At 40.5% G+C, this 27,308-nt stretch overlaps 1 protein-coding gene and 1 long non-coding RNA gene across 10 annotated transcripts in view; one reads left to right on the top strand and one right to left on the bottom strand.

The window, feature by feature from the left end:
- Window positions 1–27,308, top strand: part of LOC138740945 (uncharacterized) — a 111,647-nt gene that overhangs the window by 65,510 nt on the left and 18,829 nt on the right. Inside the window, exon 3 of one of the 2 annotated variants that reach the window (XR_011343221.1) lies at window positions 748–1,019. The exons of the other annotated variant lie outside the window; for it this stretch is intronic. This is a non-coding gene — a long non-coding RNA (uncharacterized lncRNA). Of the gene's footprint in view, window positions 1–747; window positions 1,020–27,308 lie in introns of those variants that run through there. 2 annotated transcript variants of the gene reach the window in all.
- The window catches only part of LOC138740941 (ferritin heavy chain, oocyte isoform-like), a 60,607-nt gene continuing 43,574 nt past the window's right edge, over window positions 10,276–27,308 (bottom strand). For 4 of the 8 annotated variants that reach the window (XR_011343216.1, XR_011343219.1, XR_011343218.1 and 1 more), the window contains 2 exons: window positions 26,002–26,120; window positions 23,856–24,225 (listed from right to left, as the gene is read on the bottom strand). Coding sequence is in view for 4 of the 8 variants with exons in the window: in XM_069894306.1 (XP_069750407.1) it covers window positions 10,288–10,481; window positions 12,165–12,232; window positions 26,002–26,120; window positions 26,286–26,417 (513 nt within the window). In the remaining 4 variants the exon portion in view is untranslated. Of the gene's footprint in view, window positions 10,482–12,164; window positions 12,233–23,855; window positions 24,226–26,001; window positions 26,121–26,285; window positions 26,803–27,308 lie in introns of those variants that run through there. The other 4 variants (XM_069894306.1, XM_069894307.1, XM_069894309.1 and 1 more) reach the window with 4 other exon arrangements.

The raw sequence follows: 27,308 nt of genomic DNA, 5'->3' as shown, positions 1-27,308 counted from the left end.
TTGAGTTTTGTGTGCCCGATGGAGATGTGGTGGGGCTGGTAGTCATGGTGGGGAGCTGGCTGATGGAGGACCATCAAATACTCACAACTTTAATTACAATGTAACTGAAAAAAGAAAAAAAGATCCAAAACTACACCGAAAGAAAACCCCCCAAACCAAGGAAAGAAAAAGAACCTGGGCCTACCTCTTGAACGAAGCCAGCCATTGGAGTTCTTCCTGTACCCGCTGGAGACAGCCCAGGAGAGCATCTTCCCACAGAGCCATCCCTGTGGCTCTCCGCAAAGATGGTACCATCTTGAAAACTACTTCTGCATTGTGCATGTACGACTTATTGCGCATGCGCACTACGGATGAAAATATTAAAGGGAGAAAAACCTTTACCCTTCCTAAGGGCCAGTCTAGCACTTCAGGTCTGCAAGAAGGAAACTTACCTGGTATAGAACATAATTCTAGTAAGTCTACATGAAGTTGAAGATGCAACTACAAAAGAATTTAAAAGCAAGGCAAAGTTTTAGAAAAAGAAATGAATAAAATTGAGGATAAAATTGATAATCTTGCAAATGCAATAGAGAATAATTTAAAATTTTTAACTGGAGAAATACAACAAGTTAAAATTTATTTAACTAAATCAATAAATAATGTTTCACAAAGGGTTGATAAATTATAAGAAAGTCAAAGGAATAATCTTAAAATTGTTGGAGTGTCTGAAGATAAAGAAGGTCAAGATGTAATTTGCTTTTTTTCAAGATTGAATACCACAAATATTTGGACGAGAAAACTTCAAAGGGAAAATTTTGATTGAGAGAGACAGTGTTCTGACCAAAACTGGAACCAAATCAAAGACCTCGGACTATATTGATCAGATTTTTAAACTATCAAGATAGAGAAAAGATTCTTGGATTGACAATGAGAAGAGCTAAAGATCATGGACCTTTAAATTACAAGGGTGACAAAATCTTTTTTTATCCAGATCTGAGTCAAGCTCTTTTTAAGAGGAGGAAAGAGTTTAATCTGGTTAAGAAGGCTTTATATGATAAAGGTTATAGATTTCTGTTTCGATATTCAACAACTTTGAAAGTTTTTATTCTATTTTAGCAGAATGTCTTCTTCAACAACTCTATTCAGGCCAAAGATTTTGTTAAAGATCTGCCCATGGCTTGCCTACCATAAGAGGACTTGTTGAAATTATTTATTAAAATGGGAAGTATGTTCTCCTCTTTCTATAATTTCTTCTTTGTCCCCGGGAGTTGGGGGTTTTGTTTGTTAGTTTCTTACGGCTACATGAGTTTTTGTGGTTTAACCACGATCCATAAAATGGAGGGTGATAATGCTGTTCTTTCTGACATTTTACTGACATCATTAAAAAAGGAAAATATAGATATAGTATTTGTACAAGAAACACATTTAACAGAAGCAGAACATCTTAAACTGAAGAGAGAATAGGCAGGTAATGTATTAGCATCATCTTACAATTCAAAAGCTAGGGGTGTAGCTATCTTAATTGATAAAAATAAGGATGATCAGAAATTTATGCAATTGTCTTGGGTAAACTTGTACCTCTCACTTTGTTCATTTTAGATTGGTCACAGTGTTCGAGGTACCGAAAGAAAATAGACACACACGCTGAGAGCAGTTCAGTTTATATAAGTCTTTATTACTAAATCTAAAGCTGAATTCACACTACAACACGCAAGCCCTTCCCAATTATACTTATCAATGCCTGGACTGGTCCCAACTGCCAAAGTGAGGTGACGACTGCACACTTGTAGTAGGTTGTCGGCGCACCTCCCCAGAACAGGACGTCGGTTTGGAATCTTGAAGTTCTTCTTTCTGAGAGATGTTGCCACCTCTTGGAGAGTCTCAAACTTCAGCAGTGGGACCATGGCTTATATTACCAAAAAATTGTTACTTCAGATCTTATCTCTTTGAACAAATGATTTAATTATCTTCAAGGTCTCCTGACAGTCTGCGACCAACAAAAGACAACTGCATCTCTTGGCCTCATGGTGGAAGTTGGATAATGTCTATTGATTCATATGCATCCCTGGGCACCATAGTGTAAATTTAGATAATGTCTTCCTATTCAACTGCATCCTGGGCCCCATGGTGGAATTTAGATTATGTCTTCTGATGCAACTGCATCCCTTCTTGCATAAGCTGGTCTAAATCCTCCATTACAATGCAAGACATTTTTTTTTACAGTTATCAGACACATAAGAGCATATTTTATTGGGTGGAGATTTTAATTTTAGCTTTGACCTGTTCTTTGATAAAACTGGGAAAATTACCAAAAAAATAATAAAGCAGCTAAATTCACATCAAGTTCAATGGAGGAATTGAAATTATTAGATATATGGAGAAAACAACACAAAAAGAGATTATTCATATTATTCGAACAGATATAAAACTTACTCTTGGACTGATATGTTTTTATTGTCTGCCCAACTACAAGGGAGAGTTCAAAATTCACCCTTACTGTTATTAATTGCTCTGGAGGATATTCCAACCAAAGGATATTTTTCTTTGGCTTGGCTTCGCGGACGAAGATTTATGGAGGGGGTAAATGTCCACGTCAGCTGCAGGCTCGTTTGTGGCTGACAAGTCCGATGCGGGACAGGCAGACACGGTTGCAGCGGTTGCAGGGGAAAATTGGTTGGTTGGGGATGGGTGTTGGGTTTTTCCTCCTTTGCCTTTTGTCAGTGAGGTGGGCTCTGCGGTCTTCTTCAAAGGAGGTTGCTGCCCGCCAAACTGTGAGGTGCCAAGATTCACGGTTTGAGGCGATATCAGCCCACTGGCGGTGGTCAATGTGGCAGGCACCAAGAGATTTCTTTAGGCAGTCCTTGTACCTTTTCTTTGGTGCACATCTGTCACGGTGGCCAGTGGAGAACTCGCCATATAATACGATCTTGGGAAGGCGATGGTTCACCATTCTGGAGACGTGACCCACCCAGCGCAGCTGGATCTTCATCAGCGTGGACTCGATGCTGTCGACCTCTGCCATCTCGAGTACTTCGACGTTAGGGATGAAAGCGCTCCAATGAATGTTGAGGATGGAGCGGAGACAACGCTTGTGGAAGCGTTCTAGGAGCCGTAGGTGATGCCGGTAGAGGACCCATGATTCGGAGCCGAACAGGAGTGTGGGTATGACAACGGCTCTGTATACGCTTATCTTTGTGAGGTTTTTCAGTTGGTTGTTTTTCCAGACACTTTTGTGTAGTCTTCCAAAGGCGCTATTTGCCTTGGCGAGTCTGTTGTCTATCTCGTTGTCGATCCTTGCATCTGATGAAATGGTGCAGCCGAGATAGGTTAACTGGTTGACCGTTTTGAGTTTTGTGTGCCCGATGGAGATGTGGGGGGGCTGGTAGTCATGGTGGGGAGCTGGCTGATGGAGGACCTCAGTTTTCTTCAGGCTGACTTCCAGGCCAAACATTTTGGCAGTTTCCGCAAAACAGGACGTCAAGCGCTGAAGAGCTGGCTCTGAATGGGCAACTAAAGCGGCATCGTCTGCAAAGAGTAGTTCACAGACAAGTTTCTCTTGTGTCTTGGTGTGAGCTTGCAGGCGCCTCAGATTGAAGAGACTGCCATCCGTGCTGTACCGGATGTAAACAGCGTCTTCATTGTTGAGGTCTTTCATGGCTTGGTTCAGCATCATGCTGAAGAAAATTGAAAAGAGGGTTGGTGCGAGAACACAGCCTTGCTTCACGCCATTGTTAATGGAGAAGGGTTCAGAGAGCTCATTGCTGTATCTGACCCGACCTTGTTGGTTTTTGTGCAGTTGGATAATCATGTTGAGGAACTTTGGGGGGTATCCGATGCGCTCTAGTATTTGCCAAAGCCCTTTCCTGCTCACGGTGTCGAAGGCTTTGGTGAGGTCAACAAAGGTGATGTAGAGTCCTTTGTTTTGTTCTCTGCACTTTTCTTGGAGCTGTCTGAGGGCAAAGACCATGTCAGTAGTTCCTCTGTTTGCGCGAAAGCCGCACTGTGATTCTGGGAGAATATTCTCGGCGACACTAGGTATTATTCTATTTAGGAGAATCCTAGCGAAGATTTTGCCTGCAATGGAGAGCAGCGTGATTCCCCTGTAGTTTGAGCAGTCTGATTTCTCGCCTTTGTTTTTGTACAGGGTGATGATGGTGGCATCACGAAGGTCCTGAGGCAGTTTTCCTTGGTCCCAACAAAACTTGAAAAACTCATGCAGTTTGACATGCAGAGTTTTGCCGCCAGCCTTCCAGACCTCTGGGGGAATTCCATCCATACCTGCTGCTTTGCCACTTTTCAGTTGTTCGATTGCCTTATATGTCTCATCCTGGGTGAGGACCTCATCCAGCTCTAGCCTTAGCGGCTGTTGAGGGAGCTGGAGCAGGGCAGAATCTTGGACTGAGCGGTTGGCACTGAAAAGAGATTGGAAGTGTTCTGACCATCGGTTGAGGATGGAGATCTTTTTGCTGAGGAGGACTTTGCCGTCTGAGCTGCGCAGCGGGCTTTGGACTTGGGGTGAGGGGCCATACACAGCCTTTAGAGCCTCGTAGAAACCCCTGAAGTCGCCAATGTCCGCGCTGAGCTGGGTTCGCTTGGTGAGGCTAGTCCACCACTCATTTTGGATCTCCCGGAGTTTGCGCTGAAGATTGCTGCATGCGCGACGGAAGGCTTGTTTCTTCTCTGGACAGGACGGCTTTGTAAGGTGAGCCTGGTGGGCAGCTCGCTTCTTTGCCAGCAGCTCCTGGATTTCCTGGCTGTTTTCGTCGAACCAGTCCTTGTTTTTACTGGAGGAGAAGCCCAGTACCTCTTCAGTGGATTGCAGTATGGTAGTCTTCAACTGATCCCAGAGGGTTTCAGGGGACGGGTCCGTGAGGCGGATTGCATCGTCGAGCTTTGCTTTGAGGTTTGCCTGGAAGTTTCCTCTCGCTTCGTCTGACTGCAGGTTTCCAACATTGAACCTCTTTCTGGGGGCTTTACTGTTCCTGGGCTTTGGCTTGATGTGAAGGTTGAGCTTGCAGCGAATCAACCGGTGGTCAGTGTGGCATTCCACGTTGGGCATGACCCTGGTGTGGAGCACATCTCGTTTGTCACTTTCTCGCACCAGGATGTAGTCCAGGAGGTGCCAGTGTTTGGATCGGGGTTGCATCCAGGTGGTCTTAAGGCTGTCCCTCTGCTGAAAAAGGGTGTTTGTAATGACAAGTCGCTGTTCTGCGCAGAGCTCCAACAGGAGGCGCCCATTGTCGTTGCACTTGCCGACGCCATGCTTGCCCAGGATTCCTGGCCAGGTTTCTGAGTCTTTGCCGACGCGAGCGTTGAAGTCGCCAAAGATGACAACCTTGTCGGCTGTAGGGGTGCGTTGGATGAGGTTGTGCAAGTCAGTGTAGAATTTGTCCTTTTCTGCTGGTTCCGCCTGGAGGGTTGGAGCATAGACACTGATGAGGGTGATGCAACGCTTGTTTTGAAGGGGGAGTCGCATGGACATGATTCGGTCCGAGTGGCCTGTCGGAATGTTTTCGAGTTTGGAGGCAATGAAGTTCTTGACCATGAAGCCTACACCAGATAGGCGTCGTTCATCCGAAGGCTTGCCAGACTAGTAGAGTGTGTAGCCCGCGTCGCGTTCTTGGAGGCTGCCTACATCTGCCAGGCGGACTTCACTGAGAGCGGCTATGTCGATGTCAAGTCTGAGGAGTTCATGTGCAATGAGGGCAGACCGACGTTCAGGTCGGTGGCTGTCAGCCTTGTCTAGCATGGTTCTGATGTTCCAGCATGCTAGCTTGAGTTTGTGAGCATCTTTTGAGGGGGAGGACGTGGAGGGGGAGGACGTGGACCTGTCCTCGGGCCTGCGCAAAGGAGCTTTTAGGAGGAGTGCAGTGCGCGCAGTACTGGCCCCACCCTTTACACCCATGGTTCGTGTGCCGTGGCCAAGCAAGCTGGGACGTGGCCAAGCAAGCTGCCCCAATCCGGGCAGGAGCAAGGGGGAGGCGGCGGCCCCGGCCTCGGTCGAGTGAGGCAGGCGGAGGCCCCGATCCGGGCAGAGAGTGGGAGGCGGCGGCCCCAGTCCGGGCACAGGGAGAGCAGCGGCGGCCCCGGCCCCGGTCCAGACTGAGGGTAGGCGGCGGCGGCCCCAATCCGGGCAGGAGCAAGGGGGAGGCGGCGTCCCCGGCCTCGGTCGAGTGAGGCAGGCGGAGGCCCCGATCTGGGCAGAGAGTTGGAGGCGGCGGCCCCAGTCAGGGCACAGGGAGAGCAGCGGCGGCTTCGGCCCCGGTCCGGGCAGTATGGACCAACCTAAGAGGGGAGGCAGACCCCTCCAGCCTGCGTAAGAAACTTGCATAGGAGAAGGCCACTCCGATATAAAACCTACGACCCAAGGACCCAAAGGATATAGATGATAGACTTAATCCCATGCCGCTAAAAAGACAAGACTTTTGGGGGTTTATAGAACAACAAATTAAAATATATTTTGATATGAAAGCTTTTATTGCAGGGAAAATAATAAGTTATACAACCAAAATTAAAAAAAGAACACTGCCAGGAAATGGAATAATTGGAAAAAGATATAGTAATTTTAGAGAAAGATTTAATGAAAGGAGAAAATATGGATAAATAAAAACCATTGATAGAAAAAAAATTGAAATATGATACATTACAAACCAACCAAGTGGAAAAAAATTATGAAAACAAAACAAAGATATTATGAATTAGGAGAGAAAACTCACAACATTTTGGCTTGGCAGTTGAAAACAGAGCAAGCAACAAGAACTATTGCAGCAACGAGGAAGAGGAATAACCAGATTTTATATAAACCACAAGAGATTAATGATAATTTGAGGAGATTTTATGAGCAAATATATCAATCCCAAGTTCGAAGGAATTATACTGAAATAGATAAATTTTTGTCACATATTGGACTACCTCAATTAGATTTGGAAGGTTGAGCAGCCTGGGGCTTTTTTCTCTGGAGTGTAGAAGATTGAGGGGGGATTTGATGGAGATGTTCAAGATTTTAAAAGAGACAGAGAGAGTCAACGTGGATAGGCTTTTTCAATTAAGAGTGGGGGATATTCAAACCAGAAGCCATGGTTTGAGATTTCAGGGGGAAAATTATAAGGGGAACATGAGGGGAAATTTCTTCAAGCAAAAGGTGGTAGGGATGTGGAATAAGCTTCTGGCAGAGGTGGTTGAAGCAAGGACGTTATTTACATTTAAGGAAAGACTGGATAATTACATGGACGGGAGAGGATTGGAGGGGTATGGACCAGGTGCTGGTCAGTGGGACTAGGAGGGTGGGTAATTGTTCCGGCATGGACTAGTAGGGCCAAACTGGCCTGTTCTGTGCTGTATATGGTTATATGAACAATGCAAATTATCAAATCCCTTGACTGCGACAAAGGTCTTTGACTCTACCAAGTAATAAAGCACCAGGTGAGCACCAGGTGAGGATAGATCCCTCATGGAGTTTTACAAAGCTTTCCATAATGTTTTAATTCTGCCCTTTTTAGATGTAGCAGGTGGAAGAAACTCAGAATCTACCTGAATCTTGAAAAACGGCAATAATTTCAGTACAGGTAATACAAAAAACAGGAAAAGACCATCTTCATATAGACCAATATCCTTTTTAAATTCTGATCACAAACTAATCACAAAATTATTAGCATAGATCAACAAATTATTTATCACAGTTGGTGAAGTCAGATCAGATAGGATTTGTTAAAAATAGAAGGGCAGCAGATAATGTGTGTAAATGTATTAATTTGACACATAAGGCACAACCAAACAAAGAACCAACAGTGGCAGTAGCTGTCGATGCAGAGAAAGCCTTTGATAGGCATGAATGAAATTTCCTCTTAAAAGTATTACAGAAATTTAAATTACCAGAAAAAAAGTATTAATTGGATCAAGGCCCTATATAATGGTCCCAAGGCAAGTGTATTAACTAATGAATATATTTCAGATTATTTTAAATTGAGGTCAACTGGACAGGGATGTCCACTATCTCGTTCCCTCTTTGTTTTGGCTATAGAACCATTGGCAGAATTGATAAGAACAGACATAATGATAAAGGGAATAAAAGATGAAGATTTTAAAATTAATTTATTTGCAGTCGATATTTAACACATCCTGAAAAATCAATATGGAGATTACATAGCAAATTTAAAAAGTATGGGGTGATATCAAGATATAAAGTCAAGACTGATAAAAGTGAAATGATGCCAATGAACAGCTGATTATAGACAATGTAAAAAGGAATCTCCTGTTAACTGGCATTTACGGGCCATATGTTATTTAGGTATCAGAATAGATAATAATTTAAACCATTTGTTTAAGTAAAATTATCAACCATGAATGAAAAAAAAATACAAGAGGATTTAGAGAAATGGAAGGATTTACTAATAACTCTAATAGGGAGGGTAAATTACATTAAAATGAACATATTTCCATGATTACAATACTTATTTCAAACATTGCCCATTCCCTTAACTGGGGAATATTTTCAAAAACTGAATAAATTAATAAGAAAATTCTTATAGAAAGGTAAGAAACCAAGAATAGCTTTGGATAATCTAACATGGACATATAAACAAGGGGGAATAGAGTTACCAAATTTTAAAAATTGCTATAGGACAGCCCAATTGGGATTCCTGTCAAATTTTTATCAGGTAGGAGAAAAACTGGCTTAGGTTAGGATAGAACTATATAAATTAGAGAAAAATGTTTTGGAACATTTATTCTATAAGTGGAATGAGAAACTAGTGCAAACATACCAAATATGTTGCTAAAACAAAATCAATTAATTCCTTACAATAAATATTTTTTAAGGAAAATTATCAAGAAAAAAATTACAAGAAAAAAAAGACTGCTTTTTGAGCAATACCTTACTGTCATTTGAACAGCTAAAAGATAAATATGGAATATCGCATCGCTCAATATTTTCATATTTAAAAGAGAAGTTGGGAACTAATTAAAACAATTATTACAAATATGTATATCAAATTACAAAACAAAGGAAAAAATGAGGTAATGTACAGACCCAAACAACATTGGGAAAATTATTTAAATATACAATTAAATAATTAAACATGGATGGAACTATGTGCAGGTACCATGACAAATACAATAAATGCTCAGTATCAAATGATACAATATAATTAGCTCAGTAGACTATATGTTACAGCACAAAAATTAAAATCTGAAATCCTACACTATCTGATAAGTGCTTCTGTTGTAAACAAGAAATTGGTTCAATAGTATATTCAATTGGAACATGTGCAAAGGTAAAACCCTTTTGGGAGGATATTTAAATTCAATATTAAATTGAATTACAAAAAATAAGATATCAAAAGACCCATTTGAACAAATTTGGGAGCCATATATAAAGTTTATTATTAATCGCCAACTTCAAATCTCCTACTCTTCTTCTTTCTTTCTTTTTTCTTCTTTGGCTTGGCTTCGCGGACGAAGATTTATGGAGGGGGTAAAAGTCCACGTCAGTTGCAGGCTCGTTTGTGGCTGACAAGTCCGATGCGGGATAGGCAGACACGGTTGCAGCGGCTGCAGGGGAAAATTGGTTGGTTGGGGTTGGGTGTTGGGTTTTTCCTCCTTTGTCTTTTGTCAGTGAGGTGGGCTCTGCGGTCTTCTTCAAAGGAGGTTGCTGCCCGCCAAACTGTGAGGCGCCAAGATGCACGGTTTGAGGCGATATCAGCCCACTGGCAGTGGTCAATGTGGCAGGCACCAAGAGATTTCTTTAGGCAGTCCTTGTACCTTTTCTTTGGTGCACCTCTGTCACGGTGGCCAGTGGAGAGCTCGCCATATAACACGATCTTGGGAAGGCGATGGTCCTCCATTCTGGAGACGTGACCCATCCAGCGCAGCTGGATCTTCAGCAGCGTGGACTCGATGCTGTCGACCTCTGCCATCTCGAGTACTTCGACGTTAGGGATGAAAGCGCTCCAATGGATGTTGAGGATGGAGCGGAGACAACGCTGGTGGAAGCGTTCTAGGAGCCGTAGGTGATGCCGGTAGAGGACCCATGATTCGGAGCCGAACAGGAGTGTGGGTATGACAACGGCTCTGTATACGCTTATCTTTGTGAGGTTTTTCAGTTGGTTGTTTTTCCAGACTCTTTTGTGTAGTCTTCCAAAGGCGCTATTTGCCTTGGCGAGTCTGTTGTCTATCTCATTGTCGATCCTTGCATCTGATGAAATGGTGCAGCCGAGATAGGTAAACTGGTTGACCGTTTTGAGTTTTGTGTGCCCGATGGAGATGTGGGGGGGCTGGTAGTCATGGTGGGGAGCTGGCTGATGGAGGACCTCAGTTTTCTTCAGGCTGACTTCCAGGCCAAACATTTTGGCAGTTTCCGCAAAGCAGGACGTCAAGCTTAATGAGATGTAAACCTGATGGAAATAGTGGAACATATAATATTTTGAGGACATGCTTTTTCTTGTCCTTTCTTTCTGTTGTTTTCTTCTTTCTATAGTTATTTTGGAGGGGGGAGAAGGAGGGGGCTGGTGAGAAAATGAAAAATGTCACAATGTATATATAACTACTGAGTTTGTATATATATCTTTACTGATTTGGTACATTGTGACATATTAATAAAAAAATTTTTTAACCCAGAAACCCCAGCAACATTCTCATAAACCTCCTCTGCACTCTCTCTATTCTGTTGATGTCCTTCCTGTAATTTGGCAACTAAAACTGCACACAGTATTCTAAATTTGACCTCAACAATGCCTTATACAACTTCAACATAACATCCCAACTCTTGTATTCAATGAAAGCCACCATACCAAATGCCTTCTTCACCACCCTATCTACATGTGATTCAACTTTCAGGGAATTATGTAATGACTCCTATTTCCCTTCGTTCCACTGCCCTCCTCAATTGTCTACCATTTAATATGTATGACCTGTTTTGATCAGTCCTACTAAAATATAGCACCTCACATTCATCACTATTAAACTCCATCTGCCATCTTCTAGCCCACACTTCTAACTGTCCTATATCACCCCGTAAGTTTGATAATCTTCCTCACTGTCCACAACACTGTCAACCTTAGTATCATCGGCAAATTTACTAATTCAATTGGCCACCCTATCGTCTAGATCCTTAAAATATATGACAAACAGCAGTGGACCCAATACCAATCCCTGAGGTACTCCACTAGTCACCGGCCTCCAATACGACCAACACTTTTCCATGACTACTCTCTGGCATCTCCCATCCAACCACTGTTGAATCCATTTCAATACTTCAACATTAATACCTAATGCTTCCACCTTCCTTGTCAAAAGCCTTACTAAAGTCCAAATAGACAACATCTACAGCCTTTCATTTTCCACTTAATAGCATCTAGTGTGTGTGTGTGTAAATGTGTTTGTACCTGTGCATTAGTAGTGTTCATGTGGGGCCGCTGTGTGCAGCGTAGTGGGACGTGTGCTTTTATGGTGTGCATAGGGCTTACAAACAGTGTGTGTGTGTGTGTTCTACGTAAATTGTTATAGATTAATACTGGCAGTAGCGTTGCCGCTCTCAACTGATCAGGGATCTGAGAGTGTGCTTATACCCTTGTGGGTACAGTGGTACCGGATCCACCTCCTCTTATTCAGGGGTCTGGAGGGTGTGTCTACCCCCTGCTGATAGTGTGCAAATGTCTGCATCACCTGTGTGAATTAATAATTATTTACTGTTTAACATTCTCCCATTTCCCGTTACGATCTCTTCCCTTGCTTCTTTATAAATTGTGTGCACTTATGTTCCCCTTTTCCTTATAAACAGTGCACGTCCCTTGCTCCATTATAAATTATGCCAGTATGTTCCCTCGATTCCTTATAAATTGTGTGTGTATGTTCCCATGCACCCTTATCAATTGTCTCTCTTTTTAATTGTTGTGTTAATAAAGTTATGTTTGATTGCAAACCCTGAACCCACCGAACCTGAAAGATTCTCAACAAAACAGAGGGGCAGAGAATATTCCTGAGAAAGGCTCCAGGGATGAGGGACTTCAGCTACAAGGTCAAACCAGAGAAGCTGGGACTTCTTCCGCTGAAGCACAGGAGCTGGAGAGGAGGGTTTGATGAAGTTGGATAAGTTGGTTCCGAGAATTAAATGGAGGCAGTCAGTTCCCATTGGTGGCTGGGTCAGGAATAGAGGGAAAAGGATCAGAGGGGAGGGGAGGATTTCTCACCTTCCAAATGGCCTTTGACAAGGTGCTGCACATGAGGTTGTTGAACAAGATGAGATCCTGTTGACCTACTGGAATGATACCAGGAAAGAAAGGGTTAGAACATGAGGAATTTTTTTTTTTACAACACTTCTGTACAGACATTAACATGTGTAATTTTAACTGTACTGACATTTCTGACAATCACTTAATTTAAATTTAGACATACACAGAGCAGGGTAACAGGCCCTTCCAGCCCACGAGATGGTATGATCCGCATACACCCATATAACCTGCAAAACCTACATATTTGAGGGTGGAAAGAAACTGATGTATCCAGAGGAAGCTGATGCAGATACTGGGAGAATGTACAAACTCCTTAGAGATAGCACATGATTTGAATATGGATTGATGGTGCTGTAATAGTGTTGTGTTAACTGCTACGCTAACCGTGCTGCCCAAAGGCAGTGACCTTTACAACAGCCAGTGCCTGCAAAGCCACAGTCCTTCACAGCAGTCACTGTCCTATAAGGACAGTGTCCTTTATAACAGTCTCTGTACTGTAAGACACAGGTGTTCACAACAGGCACTGCAAGGACACAGACCTTTACAACAGTCAGAGAGCATAGAATATTACAGTACAGCCCCTTTAGCCTGCAATGTTCTGACAACTGTTATGAGCTCAAAGGACCCCAAAACCGATCAGTAATAGATATTCACCATGACAAATGGTTAGTTAAAGAAAAGTTGTTTTGAATTATCTTTAAACACGAAAACAGAATCAAACTTTAACTTATCTCTATTAACGTAACTATCCCAACTCAGTCCCCTTCTAATTCTAAGCACACGTGAATGATGTGTGTGTAAATTTATGAAAAGTGTTTTGGTTCACAGTTCAATCTCATTTCTCATTCTTCCAAGTTCACTGGTTGCAGGCAATTGTTATACTGCGCACAGAATTTAACATATATAAAGTTCACCAGGCTTTGGTGCTCGAAAGGTAAATGTTTACTACTCAGGAAGATTCTTTGGGGATTTTGCAGGGAGAGATTTGTTGTTCCAGGATTTCCACAACTGAGGTACCAGATAATAACCTCTCTTTCAGGCTATCACAGAGTTCCTTTCTGTTCTACTTATTCCAAGAGAAACATCAGACAGATACCACTTCCAGCCATCCGCTGATCTAGAGCTTTCTGTTTCCGTTCCCACAAGCTTCACCTGCTTGCTTCAGCTGTGAGTGTTCAGCCTCTCTCTCTTCATCTTCCAACTGCTAGAAAGCCCATGTGACTCTCTCATTTGCAAACCCCAACCTGCTCCAGCAAATGATAGGAGTTAGTCTTTTGCTCCCATCTGTTTTAGGTAAACAAACTTTTCAGGAGTGACCTTTCTGTGCACTTTGCAGGAAGGTCAGAAGCCTTGTAAAAATGTTCAACACAGATGACCTGTCTCTAGTCAATTCATTTGATGACATCATTTCAATTAGCACCTTCTTGTGGAATGTGCATAGCATTCTCCATAGTCTCTGTAATGTTACTGAATACAAATTCTTCAGTATTTCAAATAAAATCTGTTTTAAAATGTGTTTAAGTATGTAACCTACTCTAATTTTACCATTTATCTCCCAAATATATATATTCCATTACACAACCTATATAAACAAACTCTAAAACTAAACCTTTCCTACCTCATAACCCTCTGTTCTTCCACACTGTTAAGAATACTGCCATCGACCATGTACTCTGCCTTAAAGTTTCACTTCACACTTTTCCAGACTGAACTTCATCTAAATATTTTCCACCCAACTCTGTTTCCAATCCATGACCTGTTGAAACCTGAGACAACCTTCTGCACTATCCAAAACACTTCTAACTTTCATGCAATCCGCAAACCTACTGACCTATCCCCCTACTTCTTCATCCAGGTCATTAACAAAAATTTCATAGATTTCATCATGTGGAACTCCACGCATGATTTCTTATCTGCTCCTCAGTGACCCGGGGGTAACTTGGGGGCCTATAGACCACTTCCAACTCAGCGATCACACCCTTTCTATTTCTGGCTTCCACCCACATTGACTCAGTCAACAATCCCGCCAAATTGTCCTCCCTTTCTGCAGCTATAATACTATCCTTGATTAGTTATGCCACTCTCCCCTCTTTTACCTAACATTTTATCCCTTTTAAAACATCTAAACACGGGTACCTGCAGTAGCAAATCCTGTCCTTTGCCAGCCAAGTCTCTGTCATGACCACAACGTCACAATTCCACATTCAGACTCATGATCTAGGTTCATCTCTCTTATTCCTAACACTCCTTCCACTGAAATAAACACATTCCAAACCCTCCAAATGACTATATTCATGCTTCCTTCACTAATGGTCTATGTATGTCTAAATTCACTTTCTTCACAAATGCACAACATATTGTTTCAACCTTTCCAACATCTGTGCCCTACATCCTGGCTCCCATCTCCCTGCCAAACTCATTTAAACCCTCCCCGACAGCTCTTGCAAACCTGCTGGCCTGGATATTGGTCCCCCTACAGTTCAGGTTTAACCAGTCCATTTTGTACAGGTCATAAACTCTCCAGAAGTGATCCTAATGATCCACAAATCTAAACCCATGCCCCCTGCACCAACTCCAGTCACACATTTATATACCACAGCTTCATAATCCTGCCCTCACTGGTGTGTGGCACAGGCAACAATCCAGAGATGACAACCATTGAGGTCCTGCTTCCTCCCTTCCATCATACCAGGCCATTCCCGCACTGGTCCATTCCAAACTGGGCCACTCCACACCAGGCTGCTCCAGTTGAGCTTCCTACTTTTTAGTGGCTGCTGTTCTTGCTCTGCTTCGGTTTAAACATGCCTGGAACAAATCACAGCTCCCAACACTCACCGAGTCACTGGATGGACAGAGAACATCACAACAGTTGGTCGTACAAACGTAGGAATTAATTACAAAAAAAAAATCAAAGGATGAAATCTAAAATACAGACAGAAAATACAGGAACAAGATGGTAAGTCTGTACCTGCTGAGTACTTACCCCATTCCCTGGGTTGAGTTTTGTTGTACAAATCCCTGCACAGCCACAGAACCGTACAAGTCAGACACACCGGCTTTGACTGACTGTGACTTAAACATCCCTGTGGTGAACTTGTGGTCATTGGAAGTGCAGTCGACTTGATAAAATAACCACACAAGGTGTTTCAAGAGTGAATCAGGGAAGTCACGTGATGCAGTAGTGGCCGGTTGGGTTGAACCAGCCCTCTCCAGAAAAAAAAGAAAAAAAGTTTGGAAAAGACAAGGCTCAATGGATACAATACTCTAGTAATAGAAGATAAAGTTACAGAGAAGAACAAAAAGATGGCACCCAAGAAAGAGAAAGTAAGAACAACGGGAAAAAAAGAAGAAAAATCACCAGAGAAGAAAGAACAAGGCCTTATGTGCACGAAGGAGCAGGGAGCTGCAGTGGTGAAGAGCAGCCGATCTCTGAGGTTGGTGAGTACCCTGCGAAGTCACAAGCTCCCGACCGGTGAACTCCAAAAATGGCTCTCGGAGCCAAACAAAAGTGGCAACTGTGCAATCAAAGGAAAACGTGAACACCGGCAGGAGAGGGGGGGGCTCAGCCAAGGAGCGGGCAAGTACAACACGAACAGCTGATGAACGCCCGGCATCAGGGTGCTCAGCTGGAGGATAAAAACAATGGAGAGGAAAGGAGTGAGGAGCCGGATGAAGAAGAACGACAATGGGGTGAACAAGAACAACAGCAAGAGGAGGCCAGAAAAAGACATAGAAGTAAATCATCATGAAAAACAGAAGAGACATAGATACAAAGAAGAGAAGAAGGAGAAGACACAAGCACAGACATAGAAGAGGAGGAAGAAGAAAACCAAGATCTTCACAGGGAAATTGAAGGTAAAACAGATGGACAGAATATAGATAAAGCCTTTTTTGAAGAACAAATGAGATAAATAAAAGAATGGTTATCATTAGAATTTAGTGCGATTAAAAGAAAAATGAAAAGAGCAGAAGACAAAATGCAAAGTTTAGAACAGGTCATGGCTGAAATAGGGAAAAGTGTAGAAAATGTGGAGGAGCGGGAAACAGCTGTAGAATTGGAAGTAAATAATTTAAGAGAAAAATTGGAAGAAAGTGACAAAAAAATTAAAGAGACACAAGAGTAGTTATCTCAGAAAATTGCTCTTTTGGAAAAATATAGTAGGCAAAACAACATAAAAATAGTGGGCCTGAAGGAGGATGAAGAAGGCGCAGACATGAAGGAATTTATAAAAGGATTGATTCCGAAGGTTTTGGGAACGACAGAATTACATGCAGAAATGGAAATAGAAAGGCCACACAGAGCATTAGTACCAAAACTGCAGACACATCAGAGACCGAGATCCATCTTAGTAAATTTTTTAAGATATACAACAAGAGAAAATATATTTGAGTGTGTAAGGAACAAAGTTAGAGAAGATAATAAGCCATTAGAATATAAGGGACAAAAAATATCTTTTTATCCAGACATAAGGTTTGAACTCTTAAAGAAGAGGAGGGAATTTAATACAGCGAAAACGATTTTATGGAAAAAAGGTTATAAATTAATGTTAAGACATCCAGCCATACTTAAAATATTTATACCTGGGGAGCAAAACAGACTGTTCTTGGATCTGGAGGAAGCACAAGAATTTGCAGAGCATTTGCAGGACAGAAGAAGAGATGTACAAGAAAGAAGACCAGCAATAAACTATATATAAAGATGTAAAAATAATGTACATGTAAAGAACTAACGATGGAAAAGAGAAGGGAAGGAAGGAAGAAGGGGGAAAAAAAGAGCTTTGTTATATGTATATAAAAAAATGTTTTCTGGGGGGTGAAGAGAATAACTGTCACTGCAAAATCAATTGATGCTTGTGAGCAAGATCGCAAACCAAATGGAAAGGGGAGTTGGGGTTGCCCGGCAAGGGATAAGGGACAACTCAGAGAAGTGGGGTGCATTTGGGGTTAAGGTGTTATTGGGTGTGGGAATTGTTGGAGTATTTTATATTTTAAATGTGTTGTCGTACATTGAGTTTAAAAAGGGAAAACTAAAAGATAAAATGGGGAAAAAGGGGAATGGAGGTGGCAAGGAGGCAGAAAAGAAGTGTAAACAAGATAAAAGATGGCCATGTTGAACTATGTGACTATAAACATTAATGGAATACATAACCAAATTAAAAGGAAGAGGGTACTAAATTTACTGAAAAAAGAAAAAAAATAGATATAGTATTTGTGCAGGAAACGCACCTAATTGAAGTGGAACATAACAAATTGAAGAGAGACTGGGTAGGTCACGTAGCGGCAGCATCAAATAATTCAAAAGCTAGAGGTGTAGCCATATTAGTTAACAAAAATGTACTAATTAAAATAGAGGAGGAAATAATAGATTCAGCAGGGAGGTATGTAATGATAAAGTGTCATGTATACTCAGAATTTTGGAATTTGCTCAATATATATGCACCTAATGATGAGGATCAAAAGTTTATGGATGATATTTTTTTGAAGATTGCAGACACACAAGGAAATATATTGATAGGAGGGGATTTTAACCTTAATTTGGATCCATTATTGAATAAAACTGGACAAAAGACAAGTAAAAAGAATAAAGAAGCCAAATTTATGGTTAAATCAATGCAGGAAATTAAAATTATGGATATATGGAGGAGACAGCATCCAAAAGAGAAGGAATATTCATATTATTTGAGTGGGCATAAAACATATTCAAGGATTGATATGTTTTTTTTGTCAGCCTATATTCAAGGAAGAGTTAGGAAAACTGAGTATAAAGCTAGACTACTTTCAGATCATTTACCCCTGTTATTAGCAATAGAACTGGAGGACATCCCACGAATAACATATAGATGGAGGTTAAACTCCATGCTACTTAAAAGACAGGAATTTAGGGAGTTTATTGAACGCCAAATTAAAACATATTTTGAAATAAACACAGAATCAGTGAAAGATAAATTTATACTATGGGATGCAATGAAAGCTTACATTAGAGGACAGATAATAAGTTATGTAACTAAGATGATAAAGGATTACAATCGGGAAATAGAGCAGCTGGAAAGGGAGATAGCATGTATAGAAAAGGAACTAGTGAAAAGGGATGATATAAAGAAAAAGAGAAACTGAGGATTTGGAGAAGAAAATAACAATCTGTGAAAAAGAATTTCAAAAGAAAGCTACTGAATTCCAAAAGATCCAATTAACTAATTTAAAGTTGAAGTATCATAAGTTACAGTCATATCGATTTGAATGTCTGTTGAATCGTTCAAAAAATAAATTTTATGAATGGGGAGAGAAAGCTCATAAAGTATTAGCTTGGCAATTAAAAAAAGAACAGTTATCTAGGATTATACCAGCTATTAGAAATAAATCGGGTATTACTTTTAGTCAAAAAGAAATTAATGATGAATTTTGTAATTTTTACAAAAAACTGAATGTAAAGAGATAAAAGAAGATGCAATAGACTCTATTTTGAAAAATATTAATTTACCACAGTTATCTCAAGAGGACAGACAAGAGTTAGATAAACCTTTTACGGATAGTGAAATTGAAATGGCTATAAAAGATATGCCTAATGGAAAAGCGCCTGGTGGAGATTGTTTTTCTATTGAGTTTTACAAGACTTTTTATGTTGATATATCTTCCTTATTTAAGAATGTAATACAACAACTTTATGATACTTTTCAATTACCTGAGTCCTGTTCTAATGCTATAATTACAGTTATACCAAAAAAGATAAAGATCCCTTACAGGTAGCTTCTTACCGTCCTATATCTTTGTTAAATGTAGACTATAAAATAGTGGCTAAAGTTATGGCTAATAGGTTGGCTCAGTATTTACCAAAGATAATACATCGTGATCAAACAGGTTTTATAAAAAATAGGTATGCTTCGGATAATATTCTACGATTAATTACTTTGATAAATAGATCTAAATCTCAGAAGAATTATCCAATGGTGGTTTCACTGGATGCAGAAAAGGCATTCGATAGAGTAGAATGGAAGTTTTTATTTAAAATACTTGAAGAGTTTTCGTTTGGTCTCTCATTTATTGGTATGATTAGGGCTTTGTATAATGGTCCGAAAGCTAGAGTTGTTACTAATGGTTTGCTTTCAGAATCCTTTAATTTAACAAGATCTACTAGACAAGGATGTCCATTATCACCCGCCTTGTTTGCTTTAGTTATTGAACCTCTAGCACAATTAATACGCCAGAATGATAGTATCAAAGGTATGAGAGTCTTGAATGAAGATTATAAATCTATTTGCGGATGACGTTTTGCTGTATTTGGTGGATCCTGATGTTTCTCTGCCAGCACTTCAAGATTCCTTAGAGAATTTTGGTCAATTATCTGGTTATAAGGTTAATTGGACTAAAAGTGAAATTTTATCAATTAGTAAAGATGATTATTCAATGTTTAGAAATATTACGAATTTGAAGTGGACGAAACAAATTAAATATTTGGGAATTAATGTTAATACTGACTACCAAAATTTATATTCACTTAATTATCTTCCTTTAATGAAGAAGATTAAGGCAGATTTATTTAAATGAAAAGATTTACCTTTGGGTTTATTAGGAAGAATTAATACTATAAAAATAAATATTTTTCCTCGTATACAATATTTATTTCAAACAATTCCTTGTTGTTTACAAAAAAGATTTTTTAAGGATTTATATAAGGTAATTAGGGATTTTTTGTGGAAAGGAAAATTTCCTAGGGTGGCGTTGAAAAAATTGATGTGGGATTTTCAATTTGGAGGGTTACGGCTACCTAACTTTCAATTTTATTATGAAGCAGCTCAATTTAGATTTCTTAGCGCATTAATGGCCACACAAGATACGCCTAGTTGGGCACAGATAGAATTGGCAGTTATTTCTGAAAAATTTTCGAATGAATTTTTATTTCGATGGAATAAAAATTTGTTACGAACTTATGATGTACCAATATTGAAACATTTAATGAATTTGTGGACAAGTAAATTACATAAAATGGGATTGAAAAATAAGTGGTCGGGAAGATTACCATTATATAATAATCAACTTGTTCCTTTCACGGTATCTAATACTATTTTGAAACAATGGGAGGAGAAAGGAATACATAATTTATCTGACTGTTTTTTAGAAGGTCATTTTTGTTCTTTTGTAGAATTGCAAAAGAGATTTGATATAAGTGGTGATTCTATATTTGTGTATTATCAGTTAAGATCTTTTGTAAAACAGATATGCGGTCGTCAAATGAATTTACTGTCTGAAACTGATTTTGAGAAATATGTGCTCTCATTTCCATAAAAGGGTTATATATCAGGTTTGTATCGTATTTTGTTGGAAAGTGAAAGTAAAATAGATTGGGATAAAGGAAAAAAGGAAATGGGAAAAAAGATTTAAGTTTAACAATAACTGAAGAAGATTGGTCTGAAATCTGCCATAATAGTGTTCGAAAATTGATTAATGCTAGATTGGCGATGATTAATTATAGTTTTATACATCAATTATATTTAACACCTGAAAAATTAAAAAAATTTGGTTTTAGTAAGTCAGATCTTTGTTTTCATTGTGATCAGGTTTCTGGTACTTTTTTACATGCTGTTTGGTTGTCTGATCAGTTACAACAATTTTGGAAAGGTATTCAATCTGTATTTAATAATCTATATAATCTTCATATTGTATTAGACCCTGATATATTTTTATTAGGGAATATGCAACCGTTGATTGATTTAAAATTAGATAATTACCAGATCTCTTTTATTTACTTAGCGCTGGCAGTGGCCAAGAAATTTATTGCGATTACTTGGAAGAATAGAAATGTATTGTCTTTAGATAGGTGGTATTCAGAGATGAAGTTTTGTTTGGTTATGGAAAGAATATCTTTTTCTATACAAGATAAAATGTCTTTTTATGCGTTAGAGTGGGCCCCATTCATTGATTATATACAATTTAAATAAGTTTGAATTAATCATTTTTTTTCTTTAAAAAACTTTTTTTTATTATATATTTTTTCTATATACATGTTTTCTTTTTTTTTCTTTCTTTTTTTTGTTTTTGTTTTCCTTTTTTTAGTTTTTTTATTATTAGTTGTTTTTTTTCGTTTAAGTTCTTTTTGTTTTTTCATATATATTATATAATTAAAAAAATTGGATTAATAATTAATACTTAATTAATTTTTTATTTTTATTTTTATATATATCGATCTTTTTTTTAAGGTATTTTTAATTTTTAAAAATTATACTAATAGTATTAATTCTTCACTCTTTATCGTGGGGGTGGGGAGGGGGGGTTTAGGGGTTAAAAATAGGTTTTTTTTGTCTTAGTTTTTAGTTGTTAGGGGGAGATGCTGAGATTGGTATTGTATTAACTATGTTACTTTGTACTTGTATTACTTTATTTTGTATTTTTTTCTGTACGTGAATTACTTACTTTCTTCATATGTTAAAATTAATAAATAAAGTTTCGAAAAAAAACATGAAAATAGAATCAAACATTAACTTAACTAACCCAAATTAACCCCCTTCTAATTCTAAGCACACGTGTATGCAATCTGTGTTTATAAATTCGCTTTGGTTCACAGTTCAATCTCACTTATTCTTCTTCCAAGTTCTCTGGTTGCAGGCAATCACCATACTGTGCACAGAATTTAACATGTATAAAGTTAATCTGGCTTGGTGCTTGAAAGGTAAATGTTTACCGCTCAGGTAGGTTCTTGTAGGATTTGCAGAGAGAGATATTTGTTACTCCAGGATTTCCACAACTGAGGTACCATGACTAGTCACCTCAGGGTCTTGCTGATGAAACGTCCCTTCAGGGTCTTTGAGATGGTAACCTCTTTCTTCAAGCTACCACAAAGTCTCATTCCTTCCTCTATTTCAAGAGAAACATCGGTCAGATAGCACTTCCAGCCATCTACTGGTCTGGAACTTGCTTTCATCTGTTTAAAAGTTTTCTCTGGATTGCACTTTTCATTTATTTGTCAGTGTCCCTGTGGTGCACTGTTAGTCAGAATCAGACACACGCAATGATAAAGATAAAACAATCTTTAATCCACAAAGACTTCCACAGAGCCATGCTGGCTGTGGCTGCAGCAATTCTAAGTGAGGCCTCGGGAGGCTGGCGCAGGCTTATATCCCGGAGGGTGATTTGACACCTGACTGGGTAGGGCTTGATCCATTCAGGCCAACTGATTGACAGCCGGCCAGGTGTTGTCCTGTCCCCTTACACTCCTGCAGGTACAGAGGTTGCCCCCTGCAGTAGGCAGGTGGACAGTCTCACCCACTGACTGAGCTGTTAACTCTCTTCGAACTGAAACTCCAAAGAGAGCATGTGACTCATGTCTTGGAAAACCCCCACCTTCCTGAGCAAAACAACAGGAGTTCTTTCTTCTGCTCCCATCTGGTGTGACCTTTCCATGAGCACTGTGCAAAAAGGATACTGATAGACAACATGACTCCAAGACAATAGGCAAACATTTTATGAAGTTAGTTCAATTAACACCTACTTGCGAAAGATGCTTACGCTATCCAGAGATCCTGCAATGCGAATTCTTCAGTCTTATGTATGTGACCTACTCTAAATCCTATAAATTCTCTTAGTTACAATACAGAGGAGATGTCAAGGGTAAGAGGGGCTGCTGGCAATGGTAGTGGAGGCGGATACGTTAGGGTCCTTTAGGATAGACACATGGAGCTTAGAAAAATAGAAGGCTATGGGAAAGCCTAGTAATTTCTAAGGAAGGTACATGTTCGTCATGTGCCAAAGGGCCTGTATTGTGCTGTAAGTTTTCTATCCAATTGTAGGATGCTCAGTTGGAATACAAGGTGTTGTTCCTCCAATTTACAGGTGGACTCAGTCTGGCAGTGTATGAGACCATGTATGTCAATGTGATAATTTGGTGTGTAATTGAAATGGTTGGCCACTGGGAGGTCCTTGCTGTGGAAAGGTCATTCCTGGATTTTGTTTATCTAACAACAGATGGGAGCAGAAGAAAGAACCCCTGTTGTTTTGCTCAGGAAGGTGGGGGTTTTCCAAGGCATGAGTCACATGCTCTCTTTGGAGTTTCAGTTGGAAGAGAGTTAACAGCTCAGTCAGTCAGTGTGTGAACAGAGCAAAGATGCTCAGTGAAATGATCTCCCAGTCTGTTTCCAATGTGGAGGAGACCACACCTGGATTAAATACCCCCTGCAGTCTGACAAGTGAAGTGTTGGTTGAGTTGGAAGGACTGTTTGGGGCTATGTATGGTGAGAAAGGAGAAGTCATATCTGATTAGATACTATTTATTGTAATGTAATAAAACAGAAATATATTTTTTAAACAAAACAGCCTTTGTCTGCCATAAGGCAGGAAAATGTTCACCATCAGCATTGCGCAACACACCTTACAGTAAGAGAGTCACGGCAGAGTTACTGAGTGTCCATGGAAATTGGTGATGCACAAGAAGAATATTTTGTTGTCACTGATTGGAGAAGAACCATTGTGTCACATTTGACCGTGAGAATAGACCGCATCGTGTTTTCTGGATGGGGACAACCTGGGGGAGATATTTGTGGTATCCATGTTAATCCAACTATGTCATTGGGTTGCAGCATCATTTCCAGGAGCTATATGTTGATGTACAATCACCATGAACACACTAAAACCATGGCTTTCTGAAAGAAGTACCCAATTGAATAATCTTCAAACATTTTTATTTCCATGTCAAAGCACAAACACGAAAACAAATCAGGACGAATCAAATCATTCTCCATTTGTACTATTTCCACATTTTGCAATGCGCGTTATTTTCAGCTTGTCCAGTCCTGCCAAGTCTGGACACAGTCCATTCAGAGAGAGCCTGTCAAACAGATACTCTCCCAGGCCTTTCTCAATGTCTCCCAGTCTCTTCACGTTGGCGAAGAGATCGTCAAGCTTCTTCATTTGATCATTCAAGATGTCACTCTCCAGGATGTCACACAGCTGAAAGAAGATGGTTATATCACAGAGCAGGTGCCAATGAAGTCCCAGTTTCTCCTTTGGATTCCAAATTTATAACAAGGATAACCTGTGACGCAGTGGGAGTGACACAAATTTGCCTCAAATCCTGATTTAATGCAGATAGAAAACATAGAAATATAGGATTATAGGTGCAAGAGTAGGCCATTTGGCACCTCAGCCCAACACCGCCAATCAATATGATCATGGCTGATTAGTACCTGGTTCCTGCCTTCTCCCCATACCCCTTGATCCCCTTAGCCACAAGGGCCAAATCTAACCTACTCATAAATATTGACAAGGAACCAGCCTCAACTACTTTGTGTGGCAAAGAATTCCACAGATCCACCACCCTCTGAGAGAAGGAATTTTTCCTCATCACAGTCTGAAAAAACTTCCCCCATATCCTTAAACTATGACCCTTGGTTCTGGTTTTTCCCAGCATTGGAAACAACCTACCTGTGTCTAATCTGTCTAAACCTTTAAGAATTTTATATGTTTCTATAAGATCCCCCCCTCAATCATCTAAATTCCAGAGAATACAAGTCCAGTCTATCCAACCTTTCTTCATATGCAAGTCCTTCCATCCCTGGTATCAATCTAGTGAATATTCTCTGCACCCCCTCCATGGCGAGGATGTCCTTCCTCAGATAAGGAGTCCAAAACTACATGCAGTACTCCTGATGTGGTCTCACCAAGGCCCTGCACAGCTGTAGCAGGATCTCTGTACTCAAATCCTCTTGCTCTGAATGCCAAGATAGCATTCGCTTTCCTCACCACCTGCATGTCCATTTTCAATGGCTGATGCACAGCAACACTCAAGATTCTCTGCATCTCCCCTTTTCCTAAACAGATACCATTTAGGTAATAGTCCTCTTTCCTGTTCTTACCTCCAAAGTGGATAACGTCGCATTTATCCACATTATATTGCATCTTCCACATCTTGGCCTACTCGCCTAACTTGTCAAAATCACTCTGGATCCTCCTAGCGTCCTCAACATAGCCAACCCCGCTACCCAACTTCATGACGTCTGCAAATTTTGCAATATTCCCACATCTAAGTCATTGATATATATTATAAACAACTGTGGCCCCAGCACGGAGCCCTACAGTACCCCACTAGTCACTGGCTGCCATTCTGAAAAGAACACGTTTATACTAATCTTTGCTTCCTTTCCATCAACCAATTCTCTATCCTCCTTAACACCATACATCCTATATTGTGCTTTTTAAGTCTGTACCCTAGTCTCCTGTGCAGTATCTTATCAAAGCCTTTATAAAATCCAGATATACCACATCAACTGATTCTCCCTATTCACTCTACTGGTTACATCCTCAAAAAACTCTATTAGATTTGTCAGGCATGATTTTCCCTTCACAAAACCATGCTGTACTGCCATTGTACTGCGATTGCATCTTTAATAACTGATTCCAACACCTTCCCTATGACCAATGTCAGGCTAACTGGCTTGTAGTGTCCCAGTTTCTCTATCCCTCCCTTCTTAAAGAGTCAGGTTACATTGGCCATCCTCCAATCCTCTGGAACTAATCCAATATCTAAGGAGGTTTGAAAAATTACCACTAATGTATCCAATATTTCCTGGGCTACTTCCTTCAGCAATCTTGGATGCAGACCATCGGGACCTGGATATTTATCCACCTTTAATCCCTGCAATTTAACTAATACAACCTCTCGACTTACAATTATTTCCTTTATACCCTTCCTCACATTAGGTCCCCAGTCCTCAACATTCATCTCTGAATGGAGGATGGAGTGGCAATCTCCCCTAAAACAGTATACGACTCTACTAGTGATAATGTGAACTTTCCTGAACCAACGACTTACGTGTGGGTCAGTGTGGTGAGTTGGTGCAGATCCAGCAGGCTCTGGTACACACCCGTCTCCACTTGCAGAGCTCTCGGTATTGTCCCAAGTCCTTTGCTCCACTCATCCTGCTCTGGCTTCTGGAAAGCAAAGTCAATGTTGTTGGAAAGTAATCAGAGGTGAACAATACCAGGAAAAACTTGGCACACTGAACAAAAAGTGATTCAAGCCATTGAAAAACAATCAAAATAAACCAATTGCTCCAATATTAATGGGGAAAACAACATTGTTGTAGTGAACCAAACCTTGATGTCTGCCAGTGAGATGTGGCCTCCCTTCCAATTCTGGAATTCCATCAGGTTTTCTGCCTGCTCCCATCCCTCATGGGGACTCTGATGCAACTCCTGAACAATGGGATGAAGCAATATCGGCAGCATTGTCCACTCACGGAACAGGGTTTGTGGATATGTTTACTGATCTCTGTGTAAGATTTGTATTGTGGGGCCATGTCACGCGATTCCTTCTCTCATCGAAAAAGCTGATAAAAAGTCATAATAGGTAAGGAAAAATAGAAGAGAAGTGTTTGAAGATTTAAAGAACAATCTAAACTCATCAAAGAAAGAAAATCAAGGTCAGAAACTCACCCCAAGCCATCAAGGTGACCCTCAGGATGGGCCCAGGTGAATCACCTTGGTTCACCCCTGCTGAGCCCCTACCTTTGGCCTTGAGCCATTGGACACTGCCACCAACTGGGCCCTTACTAGCTGTATGATTGGCTCCCCCAGCTTTGGGGCGAGTCCCAAGGCTAAGTAGCAGGACCCGTGCCCACACTGACCAAAGGGTGGGGGCACGTATGATCGGCCCTAGAGCGTGTGTGTTGAATGTGACTGTTACTGTAATTCTGTTAGTTTTATCAGTTACCCCTCATTGTTCTGAAGTGTATATTTTCCCCCCTGCGTACTGTGCGTGTGTTTAAAGGTCTACTTGTCAAACCAACCCCACTGCTTCCTCTTTTATTCCCGAAATAAGTTTGTTTTGTACCCTTCACCTAGGTCTGGTTCTTAACCTGTGGGACCCACACAAACCTGAACAACAATTGGCGCTGCGAGCATGGTCCCAAGGGTTTGGCGAAGAACAAAGTAAAGCCAAGGAGAACACGCTGGGTTTCTGGACAAAGTCCCTACCTGAAGCTGCTGCGCGTTACAGCCCATTTGAGTGCCAACTACTCGCCTGTTACCTGGCCCTCCTAGCCACTGAGCACCAGACAGGCGATGACCCCATCGTCCTCCTTCCGCACCTACACATAACGCGGTGGGTCAAATCCCCCG

The sequence above is a fragment of the Narcine bancroftii genome, chromosome 8, assembly GCF_036971445.1.
Source record: "Narcine bancroftii isolate sNarBan1 chromosome 8, sNarBan1.hap1, whole genome shotgun sequence".
Lineage (NCBI taxonomy): Eukaryota > Metazoa > Chordata > Chondrichthyes > Torpediniformes > Narcinidae > Narcine > Narcine bancroftii.
Note: the sequence above shows the minus strand (reverse complement) of the source record. Positions and strands in the feature narration are given on the sequence as shown.